This window comes from Coccinella septempunctata, chromosome 1 (assembly GCF_907165205.1).
Source record: "Coccinella septempunctata chromosome 1, icCocSept1.1, whole genome shotgun sequence".
Classification (NCBI taxonomy): domain Eukaryota; kingdom Metazoa; phylum Arthropoda; class Insecta; order Coleoptera; family Coccinellidae; genus Coccinella; species Coccinella septempunctata.
Genome location: NC_058189.1, coordinates 62,490,898 through 62,503,705, shown reverse-complemented (window position 1 = coordinate 62,503,705; position 12,808 = coordinate 62,490,898). Strand labels below are relative to the sequence as shown.

The window sequence follows — 12,808 nt, the reverse complement described above, 5'->3', positions numbered from 1 at the left end:
GCTCTATCATCAGTATTAGCGGAGATATAAATTTATTTCGAAATCGCCATTTTTCCAATTTTCGCTAATAACTCGAAAACAAAAGAAGGTGGCCAAAAATGCCTACTACTCTTGTTAGTTTCTCAGAAAAAGAGAACGAGAATGGGGTATCAGATTTTGTCTATCTCCTCTGGTTTGAAAGCTATAGTCCTACAACATCGAAATTTGCCCACCCTGTACACGAAACTCATCCTTCGGATCTCAGTGACCTTTTTCCAAAACTGCAGCTTCCTAAAATATGAATTGTCTTTTCTATGATCATTTCATTACGAACCAAAAAAAGTTATAATAAAAATATGAAATAACGAAGTTTTTTTTCATTGAAGATGATATTATCATCTTGGTTTTAACATCGGTATTGATCGTACACTCCACAGGATAAGTAAATTCAACAGCCGGACAGTGCATTACCTTATTTCATCCAATAAGATGCAATTATTTTTATCATTTCAGAAAATCATACTTCCGGAGTAAAAGGTAGCCGCACTGCTTTCATTCTGGGATCTGTATCGACTTTCTCGTCGTTGCAATCTTGAACCAGTTGACGTCTTTCGTTTTCATTTAAATCCATTTTCAACTACTAAATATTGAATTCGCCAAGAAAACATTGTTTTTTCAGCTCTCAATCTTACTCTAAGTAGTTTTCTCCAGATGGTTACAGTTTTAATTTTTAATTGCTACTTCTATTGGCTATAAAAGATAGCTCAACGGTTTAAACACCCACAAGACTTATTTCCATTAATTGCATAATGCGATAAATTATTCACAGTGAATTAGGTACTATTTGTACCCTGACTTCAAGCAATATAAATTATGGAAATACAGGATAAATACCAGTGACTTCGACAAATAGAGAAATGCAGAATCTGGTATTTATGCATTAGACACAAATCAAAAGCCAATTCAGGAAAATTACAGTATAAATCTATGGGCTAATACATTTAAATGATGGTATTGTTGCAAAATAATCAGAAAAACTACTTAAAATAAGAATTTAAGCATTTCAAAATTGAAAATATTGCCTTTATTGACACTCCAAATCTAATAAATACTGGGAATTCTCTGTTGACATAAGTGAAGAAACCAATTCAATCCAAACGATCTACATTAATCACATCATGTTCATTCATTTATCTTGATTTGATGCAAAATTTTATAGTTACCAGTGGTATTTTATAGAGGAAACCACTTAATTATAGCATTCTTGACACCTGATTATGCATATGATCTAGATTAAAGATATTTATGCTGGCATTATATTCGGTTGAGTCATTTTAGCAAAGCATGTTTCAATTATCGTTCTCAAATTGAGAATCCCAATACCCGTTTGATAGAAATGTAAATTCCACTTTTGTTTTTATGTCTATTTCTTCACAATAGACCAAGATATTGTAGTGAAAAGAATGAAATTCCCCTTCAAGTATGATTTATTTCAATAGCATTCACGTTAAAGAGATGCTCATCTTGATAAATTGCTAGACTCAGATGTAAGGTATTCGATTGAAGTTAACAATTAACCCAGTTAGGAAGAAACAAAGTAGTGAATATTTTACGCAATTTGGCCTTGATAGGTACATATTCATCACATGTATAGGGGCAATCGAATAGTTCAACAAGATATCCTGTGATTCATCATGCTGAGGATAGGTCAAAAACATACAAACTTTACACATTAGTTTCGTATATTACGTCTATATCCCTTTCCTTGAAGAATTACGTTCACATTTAAAACATATCCAGAAAAAACTGGAGTCAACTCCACGAAATTTGGATCGAAATTGAGCACCATCTCATCACAACTGACTTCGTAGTTCTTGGTACCAATCATTTTGAGAGCGTTTGTTGGCATACAGAAATTCAATCGAAGTTTTCCAAAAATATGCATGGTGAGTCTTTGACTCGTACAAATATTTCAATAGTTGATTCTTGATATTAAATTTTTTCCGAATCGGCTCGGTTTGAAAGATACAGGCTGTTGAAAAACCATATAAAATGATATTTTTAGTTCTCACAAACGGTTTTATCGACTGAAATTAAATTTCAGAATATAGTTTTTCATTTATTTGATGAATCTTTTTCGGATACCAAATATCACCCACGTCTTCCAGTTTCCTCATTATGACCATTAAGTACCATAAAAATACCAAAAACTCAAAGAACCCAACTCTTGAAACTAAGTTGGACACGCTATCTAATGAATATTTCAACGTTTTCTGAAATAAAAGTATTCTTCATATTTTCTCGTATAATGAGCCGTTTTCGAGTAATTTTATGTTCAAAACTTAAAAAGTATTTGTGAAATTTGAAAAATGGGTACTTTGGCTGAATACAACTCTGTTTGAAAAATCCACAGATGGGTCTTATCACAGATTTAGCTAGTTATTCTGAAGGCAATTTTGTTTTTCCAGGGGTGGCACAGGTCATTATGAAAACTTAAAATGGCTATATCTTTTTATCAGGGCCGAATCCGAAAAAAATGGTATAGGAAAAAGTGTTTCTTTTGGCCTCAAGAATCTACTGTTGAAATATTTGTACGATTCGAAGACTCACCCTGTAAATCACAACGAATGTGAACTGATAGTTCTATTCACAATATGAAATTAATTTTATGATGATTTCGAATTTTTTTACTCAGATATCTAGTATATTCACGATAAAGTCATAAAACTCGAAATAATATACATAATTATAATGATATTCCCTCACACAACACAAAATATGAATTATGTCTATTAGGTAAACATTCAATAATGAAAACTCACATTTTTTCAACAAATAAGTAGAGATGACACACTTCTTACAGTTTTAGTATGAAAATTTCGTTTCGTTTCTTGTATTTTCTTTCTCTTTCTTCAACAATTATCTTCTACAAAAATTGATATCATTCATCGACTTATACAGAGTGATTAAAAAGTTATGCTCAAAATTCAAATCATCGTTATGTACTAGTTTGTAAAGAAATTCTAGAATGGTCAGTTTTTATTTCAAATTGAACAAATCTTAAGAATGAGTGATAATTATTAAATGAATTCATAAAGATTCAAAATCCACTACGTTATGAATAAGATGTTAAAAAATATCGACAATACAGAAAAAAAATTCTCATACTTTCAAGAGAAACAATCCTCAAAAAGTCCTCAAGATCTTGGATGGTGCCATGCAATATTATTTGACGAATTGAATAAATTAATCTTACAGTTAACGCAGATATCGAAGAAATCATGAAATACAATGTATAGGGTGATTTCGCGAAGTTTAAAGAACTATGTCCAGATTTATATGATACGGTCCTGCGAATCAAACGATGTTTGATTGCAATTTTCTGGAACCTCATAGAAGCTATCTTTATTCCAATTTTCGGATAAATCGGTGAAACCGTTCAGGAGATGGAGTAGTTTTAATTTCTATTCAAATTTGAAAAACACCCTGTAAATCAGAATCTAGAAGTCCTATAGGTGTTCTCTATCCAAAATTAAAATGTTCCTTTCTTATCCGGGACACCTTGTGTGAGATAATGAGAGTAGTCTTCAGCATACTCTCACTTCCAAAAGATGACCTCAGATTTTAATTATTTATAATCGATATGACATTAATGTGTACAGAATCTCGTATGTCCTGAAGATGCACCAAAAATAATTTATGACGAAGGTCACACTCACGTTTTTTAGGAACAAATATCAAATTCATTATGTGGAATTAATTTTTATTATGCCATATTTGTGACCGACTCGAATTGGCAATTCGATAATAATGCGAATTTATTGTTGCTCAATCGCCAAATTTATAACCTGAGCATCTTCAGTTTCGATAATCAAATCATATAATTTTCCTTCGTTCAGAAATCTTTAGAGGATCGACTTTTGATGCCGCAAACAATTTCTTAATATTATTATAACAGAAATAGCACCCTAATAATTATAAAGTCAAGAGCTGCAGTTATTTCTATTGATATTTCAAATTAATTATTATACATTGCTTAGTGATTTGTCCTTATTCTATAAGTAGGTAGTAATTTTTTGGTTTTGAAGAGTTTGAAGAGTACACAATTAATGTTGGTTCTTCATTTGGCATATGCTTAACATATATCACGACAAGTTTTATCTACGACAAACATTTCAAAATAAAATTTTTATGAAGAAAATTCTCAAACAATAAATGATAAACAGCCAACTATTTGAACAACCTTATTACACGATGAAGCAACATAACATTCCTAATTCGAAGAAGAACAACCTTATTTAATTTTAACTGCTGTAAGAACTGCAATTATTCCTGAAGCACCTTGAAAGACTACCTCAGTCATCGCGCATTTCAATATTGACTATATAGCCATCATGTAACAAGAATCTATCTGGTGTTGGATAACTTGTTAATAGTCAAATGGAAAATACGAAGACGCGTCCGTATACAAAACCAGAAATATCTGCAACCACAAAAAATATTCAACTTGAACTTTCAACGAGTTATTTCGCTTTCACTTGATTAGCTTAACATACTTCCACCAAATTGATATCCGGAATTAGAGTCCATGTTTGTCGAGCAGCGTTCGTTTGTACATGAAATTTTTACAGACTTTTATTCTGGGAAATTCTTATATATGATTTTTGGCAAACATAACACCTAGTTTTACACTCCCCTATGTCAAAAAAGACATTTGAGTGGGACGTGAGACAATAAGGTATGTGGAACGTCACGTAATCAATGACTAGACATTAATTTATTGCTATACAGGGTGTTTTTGAACAGAAGCTAGAACTGATCAAAATAAAGCGTTTCACGAAAGTAATCGATTATTGATAAAATAGGAGGATGTATTGATGTCTGGTTAGCCTAGACCATTTCCATGCATAAAAAAAATATTGTGTTACCATAGCAACGAACAATAACTCATTAGATGTGTCAGTGTGAAGTTTGATGTCAAAAAAGTAAGCCAGAGTTATGCAATAAATTAAAAGAAAGAAGATGTCCACCGAAATTGTGAAAATCGAAAAATTGGAGTATCGAGCCATCATCAAGTTTCTGTATTTAAAAGGGTTAAGAGGTAAGCAGATTTATGAAGATACATATGCTTAATATCCTTGGTGATCAATGTATTTCGTATGCGACCGTGAAAAATTGGACTGCAAGCTTATTAGGTAAATTTTCCATTGAAGATGATGACCGATCGGGAAGGCCAGTTTCTGTGTCAGTACCCCAAAATATCGATGCAGTTCATGACATGAACTTTATCAGACCGTCGAATTGGGCTAAGACGGATATCTGAAGCACTGAAGCATTGCATATTTCATACGAACGCGTTCATCATATAGTTCATGTCAATTTGGACATGAGAAAAATTGCTGCAAAATGGATCCCTAAATGTTTGAATGTTGACCATAAGCGTACAAGAGTAGAAGCATCGCGTTCGATCTGTGCTCGATTTGAAAACGATGTAGACTTCTTAAATCGAATTGTTACTATGGATGAGACTTGGGTACATTTCTACGATCCAGAAACAAAGCAACAATCGATGGAATGGCGACACTCTGGTTTTCCAAGACCTAAGAAGTTTCGTGTCCAAAAATCTGCTGGAAATGTTCTTGCTTCAGTTTTTTGGGATTGCCATGGAGTAATCATGATTGATTTTTTGGATAAGGGTAGAACAATAAACGGAGATTACTATTTGACCTTACTGACCACTCTACGGGAAAAAATTAAAGAGAAAAGACGCGCAAAGCTATCCAAAGGTGTTTTGTTTTTGCAGGACAACGCCCCTGCACAAAAATCTCATGTTACTATGCAAAAAAATTCGTGATTTAGGGTTTGAATTACTAGAACACCCCCCTTATTCACCAGATTAGGCTCCATCCGACTATCATCTCTTTCCTCAATTGAAAAAAAGTTTAAAAGGCCTTAAATTTTCTTCCAACGATGAGGTAATAAAAGCTGTGGAGGTCTGGTTTGCAGAGCAAGAAGAAACATTTTTTTTTGAAAGGTCTAGAGACGTTGCAAGTTCGATGTAATAAATGTATCCAATTGAGAGGAGAATATGTTGAGTAATAAAATATTTTGACAATGAAATTTTGTTTGGTTATATAGTAGGCTAAGAATTTTTCAATATATTCTCATAGGTCCTGATAATATGAGTTGAAAAAAGTTCGTCGTCAAGTAGGCTATTGAATTTTGAAGGTTGATGTTCCAAAATGAAAATATGTAATCAATACTAACACTTAAATATCGTAATTTTATATGGAAAGGCACTTTTTCTGTAAATGTAACTAGAAAATTCAATATTGACTTATTCCAGCATGCGAAAAGCATCTCTTTCATTGAGTTAGATAACCAGAGTCACAAATTACCCTGGTTTGGTGGTTTTTTGAATCTGTATAATTTTTTTCTCACCAGAAGAATTCCTATAAACGCTTTCACATAACCTCAAGTAGCACTCGTCAAACAAAACTAACACTCGCGACTTTTTCATTCCGTGGAATCTGATGGTGGTATCTTGTTTCCAGGATATCACTTGGACTATCGGGAAGTAGCAAGGCAAAATAAGATAACAGAACAGATTCTGCAGAATTATTTAGAGAAGCGACTGTTTCCTCATAGACGAAAAACTTCAAGAACACCTTCTGTATGGGATATACTGCCAAAGGGAGGTAGAAGGAATGTACAGAGTATACAAGATCAGTTGAGGGATGTTACCCCTAGAAATGAGAGTTTGGAGAGCGGGGAGTCTGAGAATGTACAGACTGTCTATGACGATGACAGCAACGAGATAGAAGAAGGCATGATTCAGTTCTTATATTTTTGTTTCTCTAGTCTTAGCTTTTCGAATCTGTCCGAAATTGAGATATGACAAAAATTAAGTTACAATAGTAATGGAAAAAGTTTTTCATTTTAAACTTGAAAAAAGTTACTAAGTACATACTTATACATATAATATTATGTACATTTTTATTTGAAGTGAACTTCGACTTTTTCATTGCAGTGCCCTTAGTTAACAGCATTTTTTTTCTAACAATCACTTCTCCGTGGAAGGTAGACTACCCAACATATACTTGCTCGCGAAATTCAAATTTCGTCAAGTTTTCTTGATTTTCTCAGTTTCTAATGCAACTATTTCAAACATTCCTTCCGTTTAAATCTTTTACAAAGTATGAGGAATGTTTCAGAGGAAAAATGAATTAAATCGGTTCACCTGATTTCACGTCAAGCCATGACAAAACAAAACAGGCCTTCATTTTTATTTATGAAGATTCTAGTCCTGTCTATATTATACTGACAAATCAGTACCCTTTTCGTTCTACGTTTGCACTAATCCATCCTATGCTATCGAACAAAAAAGGTCCAATTTGTCGTAGATCGCCGGTTACATAACAGACTGTTTCAATATGTTAATTAACAAGGTACCTACCTAATTCATTAGATCATGTGAATTCCGGCAACCAGTCTTAATGGTCATTAGATAATTGTCGATTTAACACTTTTTTACCTCCCTAAACTGGTTGAAATGTGAAATGGACCAATTCGTTCTGTTTTTTGATAGAGAAGTCAAATGGTGACGGTTGACTGGTCATATTTAATAGCTGCATTCGGATTTGAACTGGGCATTTTTTTCTCGCATTTTTTGGATTCAGTTACTTAACAGATCGCATTAGATTGTACACAATAATTATTTACCAATGAAAAAACAATAATCTGATTCTAATTGACTGAAAAATAATATATTGGGGTTTTTTGTAGAACTCCAGGATAGTCTAGACAGTAAACAGAATATCAAGTATCAAACTGCTTCTCGAATTCAATTTTAAGAACATATATGTTGAAATATAAGTGTGTTGAAGAGGAAATTCAATCATCCCACAGTACTCGAGTTTAGAAATACCTCATTACCATATTTTAGCACTTTTGAAACGGTAATAGTAGAACCCCATCAATGACAAAATCATTCTATGATAGCAATGAATTAATCACTATACTCCATTCACATTTATTTCAGCAGTCGGTTGGCCATGAAATAATTTTCTCCAGTTTTTGTAACTAGAACTAGAAGAAGGTTGGCACTCATGAAATGTCGTTAATTTCATAACGTCGTTGCCACAACTAATATCAATTTTTATTACGAAAATGCCGAAAGTGATTGAAAAAAAGAGAAGACAGGGTTTCAGGAAGTGCTATTTAGAATTCAGATCCGCTCATTCAAATAGTTATACCCTGATATTCTAAAATCCACAATACATCAGACGGTAGCGAACATACAATGTAAGAGAATTTATATAATGTTTCATCTAAATCTAAACGACTTATATTTCAGCTGAATATTTCCACAGTCAGAAAGATTGTGAATGTTGAGGATGACTTCTACTCGTATAACCAAAAAAAGTGGTGGCATTTGAGAATTTTATGTTTCAGTGAATTAATGCGGAAAGTTTACTACAGGATTTTCGATGAATATCATCGTAGAATAAGTTCCCGAAAATTGATTTTTCTATTTTTCATTTGCCTTGTCCTATACATGGTAAATGTCTTAAGGTACCAATAAATACCTAATTATTATTATTATATCGATGTATCAAGATGAACAGCCACAAATACGCACCAGTTGTCCTGTTAATTGTTTATTCATGTGAAATTTTTGTACAAAGGTGAAGTTCATCTTGAAACTTCCTTCAATTCCTTTTACTTATATTGATGCAAGATGATTTTTGTTGAAGAATTTAACATTCTTATAATTATCTGTTAATTCCTTCGGGAGATACCCATTCCCAACCACTGCATCATATGCAATTCATCTTCGGGTTAATATTTTTGAAATCTACAACTGATGTAACGTATTCAAACTTTAGCCAAAGAAGATAATGAACATTAATTCTCCTCAAGCTAGTGCATATTATGATATTATACTGATCTCTTGTATTTTCCATGCAAATAACTGGATTTGGTATACCTTCAATCAGTTTGTATAAACTTCAATTATGTTCGTCACATATTTTCCGAAGAGATTCGACATTTTGATGAAATACGTAATATCAGAAACTTTTACGTAAAACTGGCAACATAGCGTTGATTTAAAACCCAAAAATGTTTTGACAAGCGTCATAACCCCACATTTTCGTACTATACAGAGTGAAATGTGTCAAATTTCCATGGCCAACCGACTGCTAAAATAAAAGTGAATGGAGTATAGAGATAAGAATTCCTTTAATTGCAATACTCCTAGTTACTGAAAACAGAAAATACAACGTACTCGTACAAAAGACATCCCAAAATACTCTTCAAAGATCCGTATCTGTAGCTTCCTCCAAGAACCTATAATTCATGCAAAAACATTGACACTAACAATGAGCAAATGGCCCATTCCATCTGCGGATTTCATCTTTTATCCATAAACCCAACGTGTATCGCCATTAAGAATCGGTAGCAGCCTATGCAAAAACCGGTTTCAGGAAGATAAAGAAGTCGATTGAAAAATATATTATATATCATCTTGTATAATGTCTCTCCGAAAAGACCAATCCAGATCTTCAGCGATCATATTGGCCTTGTGAGGGTCAAGATAATCCCGCAATTATAAAGTTTATGGAATATTTACGCATTTACAATTGATTCAAGACAAGATATCCTTGATGTTGAAAGAGGTATGTCTGAGAGAATGCATTAAGAAGAACGAATTCCTTATGCACTGAAGTTAGGTTTCGGAAAGTATGATTTTAGCATTTCATCATTTTTGAAATTGAAGAAGGAAGGATATAGATGGACGAATGTTGATGTGGTGAGAACGGTGTCAACGGTATAATGATCATTTCATGACAATTCCTTTCGGTGGTGACTCAGGGTGCATTTGGGGCTGCACAGATCTCATTATCCCTATTAACTCAACCAAAACAGTAGTAATATATCGTGATTTTATTTTTAAACCTATTATTTTTCGCTTTGCGGCGACAATTTGAAGTTAAACGACGATAATGCTTGTCTATACCAAGTCAAAATTGTCAACGGCCGCATAGAAATGCCTCTTCAGATTGAAACTGTATCTCTGGTTTCTGGTCTGCAATTTCACAGCAATTACACCGCCTACCTGGCCCACCGCAGACATCACAACAGCTCGCCAATGCTTTGACGGACATTCGGCCAAACATAACTCAAACTTCCTTCGATAACCTCATAGGACCAATGCCAAATAGAGGTAGAGCACCGTGAAGAGCTAAGGGAGGTCCCACACTGTATTAAGCCTTGATTTTATACAAAATCAGTCCATCATTTCCATTAATCATCATTGCATTACATTATTCGAGCAGTCTTTGACTCGTACAAATATTTTAACAGTATATTCTTGAGGTCAGAGGTCAGTATATTCAGTTGAGGAAAGAGATGATAGTCGGATGGAGCCAAATCTGGTGAATAAGGGGGTTATTCTAGTAATGCGGGGCGTTGTCCTGCAAAAACAAAACACCTTTGGATAGCTTTCCGCGTCTTTTCTCTTCAATTTTTTCCCGTAGAGTGCTCAGTAATGTCGAATAGTAATCTTAGGTTATTGTTCTACCCTTATCCAAAAAATCAATCATGATTACTCCATAGCAATCTCAAAAAACCGAAGCAAGAACTTTTCCTGCAGATTTTTGGACACGAAACTTCTTTAGGTCTTGGAGAACCAGAGTGTCGCCATTCCATCGATTGTTGCTTTGTTTCTGGATCGTAGAAATGTACCAAGGTCTCATCCATAGTAACAATTCGGTTTAAGAAGTCTATAACGTTTTCAAATCGAGCACAGATCGAACGCGATGCTTTAACCCTTGCACGCTTTTGGTCAACATTCAAACATTTGGGGATCCATTTTGCAGAAATTTTTTTCATCTCCAAAATGACGTGAACTATATGATGAACGCGTTCGTATGAAATATGCAGTGCTTCAGATATCCTTTTTAGCCCAATTCGACGGTCTGATAAAATCACGTCATGAACTGCATCGATATTTTCGGGGACTGACAGAGAAACTGGCCTTCCCGATCGGTCATCTTCTTTAATCGAGAATTTACCTCTTTTGAAGCTTGCATTCCAATTTTTCACGGTCACATACGAAGGACATTGATCACCAAGGGTATTAAGCTTATCTTCGTAAATCTGCTTACCTCTTAACCCTTTTAAATACAGGTACTTGATGATGGCTTGATACTGCAATTTTTCTATTTTCACAATTTCGGTGGAAATCTTCTTTGTTTTAATTTACTTCGTAATTCTGGTTTACTTTTTTGAACTCAAACTTCACACTGACACTTCTAATGAGTTATTGTTCGTTGCTATGTTAAAGCAATATTTTTTTTATGCATGGAACTGGTCTGGGCTAAGTAGATATCAATGCATCCTTGTATTCCGAAGAGATTTTTGTTTCTCCAGGAGATCATTATGAAAATTCAAAATGGCTATATCTCTTCATCGGCAGAATCGGAAAAAATGGTGAAGTAAAAGAGTATTTCTTTTGACCTCAAGAATCTACTGTTGAAATATTTGTATACGAGTCAAAGACTCACCCTGCATAGTTCGAAACCATTCAATAAGAACCAGCACAGGGTATTTCAAAGCCAACTGCAATGTTACAATCAGCTATACACACTGTAGTATTCTAGTATTCAAATAGGTATCAAACAAACAGAATTGTACATTCAGGATTGAACTTGAATGGGCCGTTAAATTACCTTTGAAGAACACATTATTTTGCACTCGATTTCGGTACCTAGCAACCTTTAAAACACAATGTATTTTAATCTCAAGATTTCGCATACTTTTTAGTCCATAGAACACGAATTATGATGCAGATAACGAAAAATTTCATAAAGTGTTCAAAAAGCGCTATTATTCGACTCCTAAATTATATTTTTCAATACATTCCCTTTCCCCGTATCGCCCATGTCATAATACTCAAATCACAATAAAATTTGAAATTTCATCCTCACAAATCACCCAGAAAATTAAAACTTTACTCATAACTGCATTATTCTGAACTGGTCTTATATTATAGCCTTTTTCAACTCATCTACCGCAATAAATATACAATTTGCATTTACATTACTATTCCGACAATTTTTAGCGGTCGTTATGTGAAACCGAGTATGCCATGATGCTATAATCCACCTGTATTACTAAACGAACTTATTGCACCGGAAAATGATACCGCTGCTTTACTACACTTTCCGTTTCTTTTCATGTCAACGGAACCTAACCGTATCACCTTCTTGACAGCGGTACTATTCCATTTCAATAACTGTCGCAGTATGGATTTCATCCATAGCTATCATTAAAAACAGGAGCTACATTCTTATCCATTCTAATTATCGAAATGTGAAAGTGTAACTGTCAGCCTCAGGACAGGGACTGCTACTGCAAATTATGCATTATTTAATCTATAGAGGACCTCCTACTTGATGACTGTCTAGTACTTAGGTGGAACTTGATCTTCTGATGATGAGGATTACGAAAGAAGATATTTACATTTAGGAAGTGGCACGAATAAAAAAGGAAGTGAAAAATTTTTTACAACATATGCAGCCTCAATAATTGAAGAGCATGGGCGTAGACAGTTATGGGCCAGAGTGGGCAAAGTATGCCCCGATGTGTATGTATGACATCGTGAAGGTCCAAAACATTATTAATTTTCCGGTTTTTATACTATTGGCTAATTGCCAAAATTTTATCGATTATTAACCTCACCCCAAGACATATGTGTCTTGATGGCTGCTCTATACCAAGAAAGTTTTTTAAAGGTACAGAGGAGTAATTTTTGGTCTCTAGT

General features: G+C 34.0%; 1 protein-coding gene across 1 annotated transcript in view; it reads left to right on the top strand.

The window, feature by feature from the left end:
• LOC123322660 (C-type lectin 37Db-like) overlaps positions 1–12,808 on the top strand; it is a 30,318-nt gene that overhangs the window by 1,664 nt on the left and 15,846 nt on the right. Inside the window, exon 2 of the mRNA XM_044910634.1 lies at positions 6,534–6,806. Coding sequence (XP_044766569.1) covers positions 6,534–6,806 — 273 coding nt within the window. The remainder of the gene's footprint in view (positions 1–6,533; positions 6,807–12,808) is intronic.